Consider the following 19,542-nt stretch of genomic DNA (forward strand, 5'->3'; position numbering starts at 1 on the left):
GGATAATTTGGAAGCACAGTATGTTAACAGGAAGGTTGTTTTAATTATGTAGTACAGTGAGAAAGACTATATGGAGACACAAGTTAATGGAAGAGAGCACTGTACCCCAACAAAAGTAATAAATAAGGGTCCATTCCTACAAGCTGAATGCCTCCTGTGAGCTGGTGAATACTCAACTCCTGCCAAAGCCAGTGGACCCATATTTTGCAAGTTCAGGCCCCAGACTCTTCCCATTTTTATGAAATTCAACACGTATACAGCTCAATTTCATCAGAAAAGGATCTTAGGTGGAGTTATTTCAGATGATGATTCTACTCCAGACTGAGCGCAGAACTATTACTCACAATTCCATTGACTTCAGTAGCTGAAATGAGAGCCAAATTTTCACATGACTTTAAAACTTATTTGTTCTACAAGTAACTGAACAGTAACAAGAAAGGGTACATAGATCAAACATGCAAGAGGTCAACTGAACTCACAGCATACATGTCAATGTACTTTAATATATATTTACTTTGTCAATATGTTGCATTTCATTGATAGGACTAGTTATGCCAATAAGCAAAAGTAATTCTAATGACATGGTTCCAGACAAAAAGGTTAAATAAATAAAAGTTGATCAGATTTGAGGCTGGAAGGGAGCCATCATGTAAATAGACAAATTTTACTTTATGAATATAGTGGGGTTAAAGTACCCCCAATATCCATAACGTCTCCTCTGAGGTTAGCAACCAGTCACAAGATACCAAATTTCTCTTGAAAAGAAAGTCCCCAAAAATACTGTATAGCCACTTATCTTAGTTGTAGCCTGTCTATTGACAACAGGAGTTAGAGCTACTTCTGAGTTAGAAATTACACCCTATGGGTTAATTCACCCCACAGTAACTCCAGTGGTGTTGCACTAGAAATGAATTGGGCCCTATAGCTTTAAATGCAAAGGATCAAGCTCCACCTTGAACACAGGAACTAGCAGACCATGAACATGAGTGGCAGGGAAATCCAAAGATCAGCAGTAAACTGTGACAAGTTACACAGATAAGGAACGCTGGACCTGGCTTTCCATTTGTTACAGAGACACAGACGTAAGTGAACAATTTTTCAATGGGAATGTTAAGAGGCACATGTGCAGGCCTTCTGGGAGAAGTTATGGACAAAAAATTGAGCAAAAGGTAGGAAGAAGTTCTCCCAATATTTCCATTTAATTGGTTGTACCAGTTAAGTGAGTTACTCATCCTTACAGAGAAAAATATATCAGACCAAATTTCACCATCAGTCTAAGGCCTGGTCTACACTACAGAGTTAGGGCTACGTGAGGCAACTTATGTTGACCTAATTATGTAGGTGTCTACACTATTATGTTCCTCCCACTACTGTAACTCTCCTGCTCCGCTGACCTAACAAATCCACCGCAGCAAGAGGCAAGAGGCATAGTGCTTAGGTCAACGTAGTTAGGATGACTCAGTGTCAGTGTAAACACTGCATTGCTTACGTCAATTTTAGTGGCCTCTAGGAAGTGTCCAACAATGCTCCACTGTGACCGCTCTGGTCACCTTTTTGAACTCCACTGCCCAGTGGCCAGGTACACAGCTGCATGCCCCTCCCCTTTTAAAGCCCTGGGAATTTCTGAAATTCCATTTTCTGTTTGCTCAGCATGGAGAGCTAACATAGCAACTGCCCAGCTGACCATGCCGGCTCTATGCAGCAAAGACGTTCCTGCCTGGAGTACACCAGAGGTGGTGGATCTCCTGAATTTGTGGGAAAAGGAGGCTGTGCAGTCAGTCGTACTTCAATATCTATGGCCAGATCGCTCAAGGCATGGTGGAAAAGGGCTACAACACGGACATGCAGCAGTGCCGCGTGAAAAATCAAGGAGCTGAGGCAGGTGTACCAGAAGGCAGCAAACAGTCGCTCTGGTGCAGAGCTGCAAACATGCTGCTTCTACAAGGAGCTGCAAGGCATCCTTGGCGGTGACCTCACCTCCACCGCCAAGCACCCTGTGGATACGTCAGGGTAGCGTTACCAATTTTGGTTGGATGTATTCCTGGAGGTTTCATTACATGCCATAATCGTCAATTAAAGATAAATCTTTAATTCCTGGAGACTCCAGGAGAATCCTGGAGGGGTGGCAACCCTAATCGGGGGAGATGGAGTCACAGGGCACTGCAGTGAACCCGGAGGATGAGGTGCAGAATGAGGAAGGGGGCGGCGTATAGGGGATAGGTGACTGGGGGATGCAGTGCTGTGGATCCTGGATCCAGTGGTGTGTGATCCTGAGCCAGGACCTGTTCTTGACTCCTAAGCAGTCAAGCCACTCCCAGTAGTTCAGCATCAGCAAACTCGATGCAGGGGAGGGAACCTCTGGCAAGTACTCAGTTTGCTTCAATATAACAGGGACACATCTTTTTTAAAGATCAGGCTAAAAGAGTGAAATAACCTATAGGGGCGCAGTTGCTATCTGCTTCTCATTCCCCTGTTCAGCTAGGCAAAGTGGGCCCTGCAGAACACTTTGTTTAGGTGCACTGGCATGTCCCGTAAATTCTCCATAGAGATCTCTAAGAAACCTTCCTGGAGGTAGTCTGCAATCATCTTGTGACGTTGCACCCCTAAGGCTTTATGGAAATATGCTTATGAATGTATATATGACATAACTGGAATATGTTTTATGCTATATATGCCATGTAACATCTCTGTAAAAGTTATGATCTACTTAATCTATTCATTTGTATGCATGTATCATTTTTGTATTCAAAATTATGAATATGACTGTGTACTTGCTTGATTTATAAGTAGCCTTAGTAAAGCATTTGGTCAGCTTCTTGAGAAAGGAATGTGCAAATTAAGTGCCCAATCAAGAAACACTTAACAAACAATGGATCTTGGAAGGCTCCAATCCACATAAGAAGGGGGGGGTGAGTGAGTGAGTGCTGGACCCAGACTAGAAGGAGACTAGTCTGTAAAAGGAAGCTTACTGGAACACCCCTGAGGGTGAGGTTTTATCTGTATTCAGTTTTCATACTGTATTAGGCATAGACTTGTGTGTTTTATTTTATTTTGCTTGGTAGTTCACTTTGTTCTGTCTGTTACTACCTGGAACCACTTAAATCCTAGTTTCTGTATTTAATAAAATCACTTTTTCCTTATTAATTAACCCAGAGTATGTATTAATACCGGGGGAGGGGGGGGCAAACAGCTGTGCATATCTCTCTATCAGTGTTATAGAGGGTGAACAATTTATGAGTTTACGGATTTATTTGGGGTTTGGACCCCATTGGGAGTTGGGCATCTGAGGGTTAAAGACAGGAACACTTCTTAAGCTGCTTTCAGTGAAGCCTGCAGTTTGTGGGACGTGGTTCAGACCTGGGTCTGTGTTTGTGGCTGGCAAGTGTCTGGCACAACTAGGCAGGGCTCTGGAATCTCGAGCTGGCAGGGAAACCAGGGGCAGAAGTAGTCTTGGCACATCAGTTGGCAGCTTCAAGGGAGTTTCTGTGATCCAACCCGTCACACATCTGTCAAAGGTTTCTGGAGAGGGCTGCCTTACTTCTTCCCCTGTGGTAGGACACTTTCCCATGCCAGTCAGCAATTATTTCAGCAGGCACCATTGCAGCACACAGGCTAGCAGCATACGGAGCCAGTCTGTAGCCGGATGCATGCAGGAGCTGTTCCCTTTCAGCCTTGGTTATCCTCATGAATGAGATATCAGAAAAAATCACCACCACCTGTGGAGAATGGTGCCAGCATTCAGTTCAACTACCCTATCTGCTTGTACTGATGCCAGAGTGCTACCCCCACTTTATTGTCCCGAATCGCCTCTTCCCCGCCAAGCCAGACTCACCATGGCTGGAACTGCTGCCAGGCTGTATGAATCCCAAGGGGAAGTAAGAATGTTGTGCTTGTAACATGTGCGGATCATGGGGAGTGAATGCACTCACGGAAGTACCTCTGTCCATTGTTTCTTTAGCAGCTGCAAAAGTGACCTTGAGGATCTCTCCATCCACATCAGGGGAGCGGCTCAGCCAGATAAAGAGGAGAAAGAGGAGGACAAGGGAAGACATGTTCCAGGATGTCCTGCAAGCCTCTGGCACTTTGGATTGTGAGCAGAGGGCTTGGAGGGTCATGATCAATGACAAAATGCAGAAGGATAATGAGGATAGGAAAAACGGGCAGCAAGAGATGATAGCGCTGCTTAGGGAGCAAACAGACATGCTGCGGTCCCTGATCAAACATCAGACTGAATACATCCGTGCTCACCTCCCCCTGCAGCCCATAGAGAACTGCATTCCAGGACCTCCCAAACTCTCCCCGCCACACATTCCACATCTCTTCCGGGGCTGCAGCAGTACCCCCAGCCACTCCACCTTGTGAGAGAGTATACAAAATGACAGACATACATATGTCCAGCTGTCAGAAACTACACTGGTGTATGCATTTGAAAATTCCCTGTTCCTTCCCCTTTGAAGGTAAACTTTATACATTCAGGTAAAACAATTTTAGCTTTGAATAGTAATATTTGCATGGGTGTGGAATAAAAATCTATTTTTGAAATAATCAATCTTTATTCGTCTCGTCTCCAACATATGGTGGCTGTGCCCAACATTCAAAGATACTATAAACAGCAACAGTTGCGTTTGCATTGTTATATTAGTGCACAAACACTCATTACAAGGTTCATAGCATGGTGCAAAAAACAATGTCTGGCACAGCACGCTACAGCAACACATATTACTGTGGCTCATTGTTAAAATGCTCCTTCAAAGCCTCCATGAGCTGAATAGGTCCCTGCTGAGCCCTTCTTATAGCCCATATCTGGCTGCTCAAAATCAGACAGATGATCCACCTCCATGCTCCACCCCTGTAGAAACTTCTCCCCCTTTGCTACACAGATATTATCAAGCGCACAGCAGGAAGCTATGACCATGGGGATATTTTCCTCACTGAGGTCTAATCTCTTGAGTAGACAGCGCCAGAGGCCCTTCAAACATCCAAAGGCACATTCAACTGTCATTCTGCATCGGCTGAGCCTGTTGCTGAAGTGCTCCTTGATGCTCTTGAGATGGCCTTAGTACAGCTTCATGAGCCAAAGAAGTAAGGGGTAGGCAGGGTCTCCCAGGATCACTATTGGCATTTCAAACATTCCCAGTGGTAATCCTTTGGTCTGGAAAGAAAGTCCCTGCTTGCAGCTTTCTGTACAGGCTTGTGTTCCTAAAGATGTGTGCATCATGCCACTTCCCTGACCAGCCCACATTGATGTCGGTGAATTGACCCCAGTGATCCACCAGTGCTTGCAACACCATAGAAAAGTAGCCCTTTCTGTAAATGTACTCTGTGGCAAGGTGGTATGGTGCCAAGATACAGATATGTGTGCCATCTATCACCCACCCACGGCAAACAATCATTTTGCGCCTTTTTTCCTGGGTTATCCATGCAGATGCCATAGCATGGCAAACATGGAGCCCACTCAGCTGTACACTACTTTTGTGAGCATTGCAAACACCTCGCACGTTATCCTGCAGTATGTGCAGAGCCTAGCTAGGAGCCGCCAGCACGAGGAAGATTGTGAGGAGGACATGGACACAGACGTTCCTGAAAGCACGGGATGTGGCAATTGGGATATCACGGCGGCATTGGGGCATGTTGATACAGTGGAACGCTGATTCTGGGCCTGGCAGAATCAGCTGCTAAACTTTCGCATCCTAAGGCCACTTTCATGGAACTTTGTGAGTTGCTTTCCTCTGCCCTGAAGCACAGGAATACCAAGATGAGACCTGCCCTGACAGTTGAGAAGTGAATGGTGATAGCTCTGTGGAAGCTTGCAATGCCTGACTGCTATGGGTCAGTCGGGAATCAATTTGGAGTGGGCAAATCTACCGTGGGGCAAGTAGCCGGGGCAATCAATACCCTTCTGCTAAGGGTAGTGACTCTGGGAAATGTGCAGGGCATAGTGGATGGCTTTGCTGCAATGGGGTTCCCTAACTGTGATGGAGCAATAGAGCATATCCCCTATCTTGGCACCGGACCACCATGCCAAAGAGTACATAAACCGCAAGGGGTACTTCTCAATGGTGTTGCAAGCTCTGGTGGATCACAAGGGCCGTTTCACCGACATCAACGTGGGATGGTCGGGAAAGGTGCATGACACTTGCATCTTTCGGAACTCTGGGCTGTTCGGAAAGCTGCAAGAAGGGACTTTCTTCCCAGACTGGAAAATTACCATTGGGGATGTTGAAATGCCAATAGTTATCCTTGGGGACCCAGCCTACCCCTTGCTCCCATGGCTCGTGAAGCCGTACACAGGCAGCCTGGACAGCAGTAAGGAGCAGTTCAACTATAGGCTGAGCAAGTGCAGAATGGTGGTAGAATGTGCCTTTGGGTGTTTAAAAGGGCACTGGCGCAGTTTGCTGAGTAGGTTAGACCTCAGCGAAAGCAATATTCCCATTGTTATTGCTCCTTGCTGTGTGCTCCATAATATCTGTGAGAGTAAGGGGGAGACGTTTATGTCGGGGTAGGAGGTTGAGGCAGATCGCCTGGTGGCCAATTTTGAACAGCCAAACACCAGGGCAATTAGAAGAGCACACCAAGGCGTGTTGCGCATAAGAGAGGCTTTGAAAAACAGTTTCATGACTGACCGGGCTACGGTGTGACAGTTGTGTGTGTTTGTCCTTGATGCAAACCTGCCCCCTTTGGTGAATGTACTTCCCTGTAAGCCAATCCCCCTCCCCCCTTCAACCACAGCTGGCACAGGAAATAAAGTCCCTATTGTTCTGAATCCATTCATTTTTTATTTATTAAAAAAAATTGAGATCACTGGCAATGCTGACTAGTAAAAGGAAGCCCGGGTGTACAAAGGGTTTGATAACGGGGTGGGGTGAGGGAGGAGGGAAGGACAAGGCCACATTGCTTATTGTAGCCACACTACAAATCAAAGCTGTTTGAATGACAGCCTTTTGTTGCTTGGGCCACCCCCTGGAGTTGAGTGGCAGGGCGCCCGGAGCCTCCCTCTCCCCTCGCCCCGCGTTCTTGGGCGTCTGGGTGAGGAGGATATGGAACGTGGCGAGGAGGGCAGGCGGTTACACAATGGATGCAGCAGGGGTCTGTAGTCTAGCTGGCTCTCCTGCAGCTCCACCAGACGCCTCATTGTGTCCGTTTGCTCCCCCATTAGCCTCAGCATCTCCTCCTGCAAGTTATGATCACGCTCACTGTATGCTTTCCTGGCCTCTGCCACCAAATGCCTCCATGCAAGCATAGCTACTGACTCATTTTCCTTCTGGAGAGTCTCCCTCTGGTAGATGGGTGATTTGAGAAGTCAGACATTCAGCCAAACCACAAATCCTCCCTTCTGGGTCTACAAGAGTCAACATAAAAACAAAACATATCCTTAGTCCAGCCCAAATCACAGCCTTCATCCCTACCCGTGTAGGGCTGATACCCAAGGTGAAACAGCCCAATACATCTTCCTGAAAATCCAATCAGTTAATGCAGGCCAAGAAAGGGGGCCTTCTCTAGAACTCCAGCCTTGAATCTCTAAATAAGAGGTGGTGCACACCCAGGCTTATGCCAACAGTGCTTCTCCCATCGTCAGCTGTTTCCTTCTCATGCTTTTTCACATATTCAATGCCTCCTTAGCACAGGCCTCACAATTAGGCCTTTACCAATCTTTTTTACCAAACAAAGGTCTTCCTCTGTGTAGCTCAAAAACTTGTCTCTCTCACCAACAGAAGTTGGTCCAATAAAAGATATTACCTTACCCACCTTGTCTCTCAAGTACCATTTTAAACATTTATACTGAAGCATATGATAATTGCATTGTTTACTTGAGGGCAATATAAATGTACACTTGAGAGGAAAATACATGATATGCTAAGGAAAATGGCATTCCCCTGAAACATCCCTTAAAATAAAGCATTGTCCCTTATTTTCATGCAGCAAAGGTGATCACCATAATTTACACACTGGTTTAAAGGCACTGACATCAGAGTCCAGACAGAACTTAGAAGTCCCCAAACAAAAGCATCTGGGCTCTAGCAGCAGCTCCTTCTTCTACACGGCCTTAGGCACTACCTGGAGAGCCCCACAATCTTTCCTCCACTTACTCATAGTCTATACCATCCCTCCTTTCCCTTCTACAAAGAGTCCTGTGGCACCTTATAGACTAACAGACGTATTGGAGCATAAGCTTTCGTGGGTGAATACCCACTTCGTCAGATGCATGTGACACATATCTTCACTCCGCAGGTGTTCCGATCCTTTAACACCCATCAGCTTCTTCCAAAAACACCTTTGTACCTCTCTCATGCCATTTCTTGTGCATAAGGAAAACCTCTTGTAAAATCTATACAGCCACTACCTTACTTCTTTTCAAATCCCTTCTTAAACCTACACCATGATGCCTACAGAATCTTATCAGCTGACCATGGCTTATGCTTCAATTCATCTGTTAGTCTATAAGGTGCCACAGGACTCTTTGTCACTTTTAACAGCAAAATATGTAATTATCAAAACTGTGCCCAGTCACCATATTCATTTGCTTCCCTGTCCTAAACCCTTCATCTGTTAAGGACAGTTTCTTTATCTTACTCCTGGGGGAATTCTGCACCACTGCACATGCGCAAAATTCATGTCCCCTGCAGATTTCTTTGTTTCCCTGCAGAAAAATGACTTTCTGACAGGGAAGAAAAGGGAAACTGCAAGAGCAGTCACACACCACTGCCTAGCTCAGTGGTTTGAGCATTGGCCTGCTAAACCCAGGGTTGTGAGTTCAATCCTTGAGGGGGCCATTTAGGGATCTAGGGCAAAATCAGTACTTGGTCCTGCTAGTGAAGGCAGGGGACTGAACTTGATGACCTGCCAAGGTCCCTTCCAGCTCTATGAGATAGGTATATCTCCATATATTTCAGGCACCCCAGAACAGCCAGCCAAGAGGTAAATCATCGCAGGGCTGGGGACACCCCAGCCAGTAGCACCTTCCCTGAGCTGGGATCAGCTGCTAGTCCCAGCTGGGCTGAAGGCAGAGGAAGATGAAACTTCCTCTTCCCCTGCAAGGAGTGGCTGCGGCTGTGTCAGACCCACCTCCAGAAACCTCCCCCAGCTGCAGGAAGCTCAGCTTCCTGCCCCCATCACTACTCAGCTGCAGGAAGGGTCACTGTATGGGGAGCTGCTCCCCCATCCTCCAAAACCTTGTGTATCTGGACCTTCCAGAACCCCCCTAGCACTCCATACCTCAACCCCTGCATCTGGAGCCCCCCCGACCACAACCACTGAGCTCCTTGCACTCAAACCTCCACCCTGATGAGCCCCACCCTCCTGTGTCAACCTGAGCCCCCACATCCAGACACCCATGCCACTGACCCCCAATTAGCTGCACCCAGACCTCACACCCCACCAAACCCCTGGCACCCAAAGTCCCCTGCTGAGACCCCCCCCCACACAGATCCCTCCACTGAGCCCCAACCACCTTCATCTGGAAGCCCCTGCAGAGTCACATTGCCCCTGTACCTGGAAACTCTGCCCCCCCCCATGAGCCTCTGTGCATCCATACCCCCCACATTCAGCTGCCTGCGCCCAGTTTGTCCTACACAGAACCCTCTCACCCCACACTGAGCCCCTTGGATCCTGCCTGGTTGAGCCTACCTGGCACAGAGGAGCAGGGCAGGGTGTTTCTGAGGCAGGCCCAGGCCTTGTGCTGGGTCAGGGTCAGGTGCAGCCTCACTGCTGAGTTCATGCGTTACCTAGGGAGGTGGTGGAATCTCCTTCCTTGGAGGTTTTTAAAGTCAGGCTTGACAAAGCCCTGGCTGGGATGATTTAGTTGGGAATTGGTCCTGCTTTGAGCAGGGGGTTGGACTAGATGACCTCCTGAGGTCCCTTCCAACCCTGATATTCTATGCTCCAGGGGTGGGGAGGCTGCAGGGTGACCTCCCATCTTTGTGCAGCCAGTGGCCTGTGCTCCATACTGCCATGCTGGAGCCTCCACATTTATTTGACAAATAAAACTTGCAGAATTTTAAAATATTGTGCATATATATATATATATATATATATATAGGTGCAGAATGCCCTCAGGAGTGTTTATCTGTGTTTGTACAGTGCCTAGCACAGTGGAGCCCTAATCCTTACTGGAGTCTGAGCACTACAATTTATAGTTCTTTTGCTTTGTCAGAGTGTACAGTGTCCAGGCAACTCTGGTTTCGTTTGCAACTGACTTACTGGTTTGCGTGGCGCTGTTAGTGAGACAGGCACTATGTGAAAGGGGGAGCTTAATCCTTGAGTCCCAATGTCTCTGTGCTTTAAGGTATCCCTCTATGTGCCTGTCTCAGTTTACTGGCAGTGCACAATAGACCACAGCACAAGTGCCTTTCAAACCAGCGCTAGTGGAGCTGCATTGGTGCTAGAGCAACAGTGAGAGATTTTCCTCAAATCCTCAATGTAGATGCAGCCAATATGTCTTGATGGGGAAATGAAGTGGCCTCTAATTAAAGCGCTGCTAAGGGTGGTTTGAGTTCAACAATCTGCACATGGACAGCTGACAGAGGGGATGGAGGATCTGGCAGCGCATCAGGCGCCTGCGGAGTGTGAACAGGGGGTCGCGTTAAGAGGGTTCCCATGCTCAGGGATACCCCTTCTTGCGTCCCCAATTCCCATCTCGGATTTTGTTGGGGGGGGGGCGAGGGGCTTAGTAGGTGGTTGAACGTTTAGGGCCCGGGAACCTACCCCCGACTCCGTCCCCCCGTGACTCGGCAGAGGGCTCTCCCCCCCTAACACCTGAGGGGAGACCAGGCCCCCAAGCCCCCATTTTCTCAATGAAAGCCCCGAGGGCGGGATTTTCAGGCCCACTCCCCGCACACCCAGTGGGGACGGTCCGCGGGGGGGGATGTCTCCCCACTCCCATGGTGACGGGGGCACCCGCAGGAAGCACGTTTCTCCCTTCCCCGGCGGAGAGAAGCAATGGGCGGGGCTGGCAGAGGCAAATGTCCCCGGCTCCTCCCGGGAGCGGGCGGCTGCAGCATCCGGGCACCGGGGGAGGTGCTGCGGCTCCGCCCCCTGTTCCTGGGGAGGCCCCGCTCCCTTCCCTGCGTTATGTAAGAGGGCGGCGCCGCCATTGGCCGGCGGGATCGGGGCGGCCGGGACCTGCCGGCACGGGGGGGAGGCGGAGGCAGCGCGCATGCGCAGTTGGGGGGCGCCGACTCCTCCATCCTCCTCTCGGGCAGGCGGCGGCCGCGGCTGCTGCGGGGCCGCACGGAGCCTTCCCCACCCGCTCGCTAGCGCCTGGGCCGGCCGGGCTAGTCCGGGTAAGCGGGGACCCGGCAGGGCGCTGCCATAGGTGGGAGCCGGGCCCTTCCCCCGGGCATGAGGGGAGAGGAGGCCCGCAGGCGGCGAGCGGGCCGGGGAGCGCGCTGGCCCCGGCCCCGGCGTGAGGGCACCTCGTTGGGCTGGGGCCTGATCCTGGCGGGGGCGGCCTGAGGTGGTGTCGGGGTATTCCCCTGGGCCGCGGGAGGCCGGGCCGGGCCTGAGGGCCGGGGGGGAAGAATCCTGGGGTGCGGGGCGGCCCGTGGTCTGTTGGGGGGCGAGCTTCCTCCGGTAGAGGAAATCTGCATTCACGGTGGCTGGACGGTGTCGAAACCTGACCATGGAGGTGGACTCCGCGCTCCCGGTCCCTGCCTGCCTGGGCCCCGGGGTCAGGGAGCGCGGCCGAGCGCAGCGTTGTCCCTGTGCCCACGGGCTCCCCTCCCCGGCTTGTCCCTTGCAGTCCCGTCCTGGGGGGCTGCGCTCGCTCGCTGCTTGGAGCCCTGCAGCCGCTGGCTTCTCCCCGGCCCTCGACACTTCAGGGTCACCCAGAAGGGGTTGAAGTACTTGTACGCTACGCTCGGAGCCGGACTGAATTCTCGGTCTCAAACCAGGCTGCTGCCTGAGGTTGGTTCTGCTTCATCACAAAGAGTTTGAGCCTAGGGCCCTTGGCGATCCTGCTGGAAACTAAACTGAACAATTTTAACCTATTTGTAGCCTCTGAAAGTATCAGAGGAAGCAGCTGCTGCTCTCCAGTCTCAGGATATGAACATTCTGCTTCTAGTTTGACTTTCCGGTTTTGGTTACTCGTAATCCTTGTTGTTTTACAAGAAAACAACTTAGTATGAGGTGTATTGCAATACCATGGGCGTCAATCGAGTTGTGCTATTTAGCATTTGCGTCTTCTAACTTCACTGTGACTGCTTTAATGTTAAACATTTCTAACAAGCTTTTTAAAGTTTATTTTATGTCCTGTCATGCAAGTCTGTATTAAATCAAGATTTGGGGCCAGTTTGTTAAGTTCTGGAAGGGTGTTTCTGTGCTTAAGAAAACAGGAAAGTAATCATAATATGTTACTTTAACTCTGAAATATAGAATTGGTTTAGTTGTGGCTGAATGTAACTGTTTTCAGCAAACTCTGAAAGTGACAGTATTGTAGTATTCCAAGAGAGTTAGAAATACTTAGCTTGCCAGTACACTTAATGTTCAAATTCCACATATTGGCATTACGTTGTGTAATTTACAGTATTTTAAAAGGAAAAGTCTGGCTGGACCAAATCTGAAAGCCCAATATTTTCAAATAAATACTTTTTTTAGTTAACTAGACAAAAAAACGAAAATAACAGCTCCATACTTATGGACAATCTCAATATAATAAAATAGTGTGCTTGTCTAGTGGCCTTTTTAGCAAACTAATATCAAGACACTAAATAAAACATATTGTAACACTTTTTAATTGAGGTGCAACTGTTGCAGGAGAAATAACTGAGATAACTAAAACCAACCCACTCTGTTTCCCACATCTGGATGTTTTTGTTTAAAGAGAATTTTAGTCTCTCCCTATTGTTTGTTTTAAAACAATCTTGACACTAGTGTAGAGCAGTATTTAGATAAATGAAGTCTTCTATTAAATTAACTAGGAAATTAAAGATTTTTACAGTTAACTGAAGGTTTAATCTCCCTTGCTTTTGAAACAGGAAGTGCACATTCTTCAGTGTACTCTACATAAACAGTCTGAGGCCCTTGCTGGGATTACTCCTGAGGGAATTCTGCACCAAAATATTTGAAAATTCTCACAATATTTTAAAATTCTGCAAATTTTATTTGTCAATAAATGTGGAGGTTCCAGCAAGGCAGTAGGGGGGACAGGCCACTGGCTGCACGGAAGTGGGAGATTACCCTTCACTTGGCAGTGAGGCTGTAGCCCAACTCTGACACAGTGCAAGGGCTGGGTCTGTCCCAGAAACACCCTCGGGCTCTGCACCAGGTATGGGCAGGCAGGCTCAGTCTGGTAGGTTCCAAGTGTGGAGGGTCTTGGTCTGGAGTGAGAAGGTTCTGGGTGGGGCAATCTGCGTGTGGGCAGCTCACTGGGGGGGGAGGAGGGGCGGGTGCAGGGGCAATGGGACTCAGCAGTGGGGTGCTGTTGAAGGGAGTTGGGGATCAGCGGGAGGGGGTCTTGGGGCTGGGTAAGATGGAGGTCTGGGTGCAGGAGGGGGTGGTCCGGGTGTAGGGGATGTGAGGCTCATCGGGGTGGGTGTCTGCATGCAGGGGGGCTCTGGATGCCGGGGGTAAGGCTCAGTGAGGTGGGGGGTTTGGATGTGGGGATATCGGAGGAGGGTTGTGGGTGCAAGGGGGTGAGGCTCGGTGGTGGGGACTGGGTGGGGCAGGGTTCTAGGGGTGGTCCAGGTGCAGGAGCATGTGAGGTTCAGCGGGAGGTGGTCTGGGTGCAGGGGTGGGGGTCTGGATGCTGAGGAGGTGGGGCTCAGCGGGGGGAACCTCAGGATGCAGGGGGTAGGACATAGGGGAGGGGGTTCAGGTGCCAGAGGTTGTGGGTGTGTGGGAGGATGCAGGGGGTGAGGCACGGGGGGAGGGAGGGTCTGGGAACAGGGGGCTCTGGATGCATCAGGGATTGGGCAGATGGGCAAACAGGGGAAGGGCAGTGTGGAGCTTCCTGCAGCCATGGGGAGGTTTCTGAGGGTGGGTCTGACCTGGCCCCAGCCATTCCTTGCAGGGAAAGAGGAAATCCAGCCCTTGCCCAGTCGGGACTAACAACTGAGCTTGGCACAGGGAAGGAGCCACTGGCCAGGACATCCCTAGCTCTCCCTCCTCCTGCCCCCCCCCCCCCCCACGCTGTGGTGATTTACTTCACTGCTGGCCGCTCTGGGCACCCAAAACGACACACCCACCGTTCTGGGGAGGGGTGCATGACAGTTTTTGTGGCTTCCCTGTCAAAATCTTTTTTCTGCAGGGAAGCAAAGAAATCTGTGGGGGACATGAATTCTGTGTGCGGGCAGTGGCACAGAATTCCCCCAGGTGTATAGCATGTATCAGTGTAATGACAGTTTCAGTTGAAACCATTAATAGTGAAATTGTGACAGGTATTTCTAACATCCTGAAAACTCATTACTAATATAGTGTTTGTTTATTTAATGTGATAAAATCACTATAGCTTTTCTTTAAATAGTTTTGGTACAGAAATAGTTAAAACTGGCTCCTTAGATTTTTGTTTAAAATAATCTATTTCATGGAAGTGTTGAACATAAGAAATCTATTGCATTTCTGTATCTTCTTTCTAAGAAAACTTGCATGGAATTTTCACTTCATGCTTTTTTCTCTCACCTTCTGACTTCATAATCCTTTTTTACAGTTGATAGCTATAGAATTACATGGACTGTAAAAACTTTAGGGCAGGGACTGTCTTTTTATATTCATAGAGTGACTAGCACTATGGGACTGGGTTTCCAGGTACTTCTGCAATTCAAATAAACATCAGATTTAAAAAAAAAATACTTTAGATGAGGAATTAGCAGCTAGAGTAGAAATTTGGAAGCAAGTTTTCCATGAAATATTACCTGCTCCACTATATAGACTGTCCATTTATCCTATTCCCATGTCTCATAGACATCCTTTCCCTGATGGTGGATGACTTCAGTCCCTGAGGGCAGCTCTTATCTCCTCCTCTTGTCATTCTATATGTAGTAGTGGCTTTTGATGAAAGCAGCTAGCCTGGCTCCCTTGGGTCTGATTTTATAGTCCTGTGCTGCAGCTTGCATTAGGGAGAGGCAGCACCATGTTACTTTGCTTTACACAGACCCCTAGCCAAGTGCTCCATAGAAACCAGTGATCCATGGACAACAGTTCAATAATCACTGTCTTGACATCTATGGCCCAATTCATGTTTCATCTGGAAATGTTTAGGGCTTTATTGCTTAGAAAATCAATTGATTAAACCAAAGTGAGATCTTTAAACCTGAATTTCTTTACCTGGGCAGGAATTAGAAAATAAATGCATATAAAAGGAAACAAATTGGTTTTACTGTTTATCCACTGAAAATACCTCTCTAAAAGATGGGCTTTGAAGTGTCATTTAGGAGGAAGCTTTAGAATGGAACCTACTAACCACTTTTTCATATAAAAAGTACTTAGAGTACAGAGGTATTTACACAAGGAACCTGAACAGAGCTGTCCATGTGTCTGCCTCCTGTGGATTGAGTAGGCCATATGGAGAGAGCATATGACTCTTTGCTCATAAGGATACCTTCTGAGTCGGTAGCCAAAACAGTCTCTTTCTCACTTAGACTAAACATCCTTCTTTGTTTGTAGATATGGCTCGTGGACAGCAGAAGATTCAGTCGCAGCAGAAAAATGCCAAAAAGCAAGCTGGACAGAAAAAGAAACAAGGACATGATCAGAAGGCTGCAGCCAAGGCTGCCTTAATATATACCTGCACTGTTTGTAGGGTAAGGGGGAGCAGAAGACAAAGCATTACACTGGGCAACTCTTCCAGCCTAGAGTAGGACTTTTATAGGAAGAAGTTGTGGAAACCACAAAGTAAATATTTCTGTGGTAATAGTGGGTTAACTGGCTAGTTGCTCCAGGCATATTTGTAGTTTATGTACATATAATAGGGTTTCATATTACTTTGTTGGGCTATATAACCGTAGCTACATAGATAGCTTCCTGTGGTTACATGTAAAGATCAGCACCTTGTAGACCAGTGGTTCCAGACTGCTTAATTGCAAATTTTCATGTTTGCAGTTGGTATGCAGTACAAGGCTTCTCTAGAGGTCTGAGACCACTTTTCTGCTGTGTATTTTACTTCATCTTTAAATGAAAAGATGCTCCTGACTCGCCATCATTGATGGCTGATACTGTTGAGCATGATGCTAAGAGCTGTAGCCAGGGTTTAATAAATAGTTATATATTTCTGCCAGAGTTATTGTCTTGACAAGAGAACAGAAATTTAAGCACCTAATCAGATTCTGACTTTCCTCCTGACTGACTCTCCTGAATCCTGCCTTTCCTCTTACAGAGTGCATTCATTTAAAGGGCCAGTCCTAGAACAGACCTGTCACTTGTAATAAACTGTAATGGAAAGCTTCCCAATGGAGGACTGCTCACTCAGATGCATGCACCCCCATTCTTTTCTGCAAAATATGCCAGCTTTCCTACTAATGCAATCAGAAGTTGTGGTCTACACATTGCTAGAAACAGTGGGTTAAGAGACTACAAATAACTCTTTGGGCCTCAGTGTACCAGTGAGGCCATAAAAAATGAATTGGCTTCATAGTTCTATACAAGTTAGATATGTATCCTTTGGCTGAGTTTTGAAGGGAGTAGGCTTCCCACCTAATTTATTTGTAAAATCCTAGATTGAATAAACTTGACGTCTGCAAGGAGGCTTCTAATAAAAATGAGCACACATCTTTCAGTGCATTCTTGGCAGGTGGCATAAAACAAGTATGTGATAATGATATGCTGAAAACAGGAGTTAAAAATCAGAGGATTGTATTAATATAGAGCCAGAGAGTCTCTAAAACTAGCATAGTAATGCACAATAGCATCTTGATAGCCTGTCTGCTGGAAGTACTATGGCACTAAGATTGGTAATTATATACATATGTTGCATTCATCAATGAGACAAGTCAAGCCCTATGTTGACCTTGGTGAAGAAAATTAAGGTTTGAAATGGGGAGAACAGTTCAGTGTAAAGATTTTACCTAACACTCTTCTGCCATGTATAAAGATGATTTTTTTTTTTTTTTTTTTTTTTAATCAGACACAAATGCCGGACCCCAAGACCTTCAAACAGCACTTTGAGAGCAAGCATCCTAAGACTCCACTTCCTCCAGAATTGGCTGATGTTCAGGCATAAAGTTGTTTACAGGTCATTACATACACTTTTTTTAAAACTAAATCTGAGTTGTACTGTTTATCATAATGAATTAGCCTTGCTCACTGGCTATCTGAGAATTACTTCATTTTCTCCGAAGTGAAAGTTAGCTTGAAACTAAAAACACATCCTCAGATCACTAAGCATGAGAAGCAACTTCATCATTACTACTGCAACAGCAGGAGGCCTGGTCCTTGATTGGACCATTGATACTAACTTTGAGGAAAAAATACAACCCTAGGTGAGAGGCTTGCCCATGGGGTTGATACAAACTAATGAATGCGAAGTATTATTCAGGTATTTAGATTAGAAGCATAAATTATTGTAAATACTTTTTTCAAAGGATACTTTATTTCCTTCTTGCCATACAAGACTTAATGAAGTTAGAACTGTTGAGCACATGACCAAATGTTTAGACTTTGTTACACAACATAAAAATATATACTATTTGGCTTGGGTAGAGAAAGTATTTATGTAGATACGAATCTTTTGAGAATATTTGCGGGGTAGCTAAACCAATGCCAAAAAAACCCCTATAATCAAAAACCCTTTGGTTCATAATTAGTTCAGTATAATTTTTCAGTGATTGGAAGCTAAGTAGTAGTTAGAGCAGTGTTGTGCAACAGTTCAGTTTAACTGAATTCTTGTTTTTTTTATAGGTGAATTCATGGCACCTATTGACTCGTCTACAGTCAGACCTTACATAACAAATCTGCAGCTGCTTTTCTAACAAACTGTTGATCAGCAAAAATGAAGGGGTTACAGAAACATTCATATTTTTATGCTGTTCCCTCTTGAGCTTCATGCAAAGACGATTCTGTGTAAATGTACAGTTGTGCCCTATTTGGAAATCCTGAAAACCAGTCCATACTTGTTATAAACATTTTTTACAATTGTAATTATACTGATGTTCATATTGTGTAAAATAACTCATTTAATAAAGTAGTATTTTGATTTTTACAATATCACAGGTTAAATGCTTGTAGAAGTTCTGTTTCAACTTTCCACATTATCTGCCTTATAAAATCCTAATGAGGACAAAGTGGAATTCTCTCCATCCTGCCAGAAACGTGAGCAGTTTCATTCCACTGAAAGTAATGTGCATTACAATAAGCTGAGCTAAAGCTAACCTAAGAGGGAAACTGCTTATGTTTACCTTCCAATGTTCTGCCTGTTTGAGCTCGGTTACTAAAATTTAATTTCTTGACTCAAGAGGTATAGCCAACTTCTTAGAAGCTGCATTAGAATCATGGGACTTCCTCTTTTTTGTTCTGTTTATTAGGGAGTGTGGGTACTACAAGCCATTTAGAACAGGTCTCCTTTGCTGTAAGGGAACTTGTTCCTTCTATTCATGCACTGGCGAGACTCTTGTTAGACAAGTGAACCTTAATATTTAGTAGATGGCTGGCAAAGCTGAGACACAATAGAATTTAATATTTCTGGACATGCTTATCTGAATAATGTTCACAAATGCTATATCAAGTTCAAGTAACTCTGCTCTTCATTGTAAAATTCAGTTGGAAAGATTGTAAATGCACATGAGCAGCCAACCACGCGTCTCACCCCCCACCCTCCAGAGTCTCTGGCTATCTTAGTAGCAACTTTTTTCAAGAAGTGTGCAAAGTAATCAAACTCTAATGATCTGCTTATTTGACAATGAACTTAAAATAAGCCTGTTGGAAAGCACACAAGCCAAATGACTAACTGGAAGTGATGTAGCTAGTTAAACTTAAATCAGTCCGGACTTACCAACATTACCAGGGAAAATTTTAAGCTTTACCTGAAACCCCTAGATGAGAGCACTTGAGGACAGATTTAACCTTCATAAAGTGTATCATGGACTTGATTCTAATCTCAGAGCACAAAAGTGGGGGGGAAATCTAAAACTGGTGTATTTGAATTGTGCTGGAAGGTCTGTGATATACAGTAGTAGCCATCCTAAATATATTTGAGGTGGTACTGCCAAAGAACAGACCTTCTGAAATTGGTTAGACAGAGGGGAAATGCTATGAATTGCTGAGAAATTGGTTACAACAAACTGCAGCCACAATAACTAATCTCTTATTTCTGACAGACCAAGTAACCAAGTTGAACACATTCTTTGATTTAATGAATTCACTTGAAATAAGTGGTATTTTTGGTATATCAAGTCAAATACAGCCTCTTTCTATGTCCACTTACTTTCCCTTTTAATGAATTACTTGTGTCAGGCTAGCCTCCCACCCTCTTTACTGTGACATTAAGTTGTATCTCTCTGTAAATGTTCACTTTGGCCTAAAGTTTCATTGTAATATACCCACTCTGACATAATCTGTATACCACTGAACTTTGATAGGTACCCTGTTCGTCTGCTGAAAATAATCCAGTACTGCACT

General features: G+C 46.3%; 1 protein-coding gene across 1 annotated transcript; it reads left to right on the forward strand.

Annotated features, from left to right (window-relative positions):
• The first annotated feature begins 11,152 nt into the window (after nt 1–11,152).
• Nucleotides 11,153–18,128, forward strand: ZNF706 (zinc finger protein 706). Its single transcript, XM_065399468.1, has 4 exons — nt 11,153–11,279; nt 15,598–15,734; nt 17,054–17,161; nt 17,827–18,128. Exons 1-3 carry the CDS (start codon nt 11,153–11,155, stop codon nt 17,147–17,149), a joined length of 360 nt encoding a protein of 119 aa, XP_065255540.1. The 3' UTR covers nt 17,150–17,161; nt 17,827–18,128.
• The last annotated feature ends 1,414 nt before the right edge of the window (nt 18,129–19,542 follow it).

This window comes from Emys orbicularis, chromosome 2, assembly GCF_028017835.1.
Source record: "Emys orbicularis isolate rEmyOrb1 chromosome 2, rEmyOrb1.hap1, whole genome shotgun sequence".
Classification (NCBI taxonomy): domain Eukaryota; kingdom Metazoa; phylum Chordata; order Testudines; family Emydidae; genus Emys; species Emys orbicularis.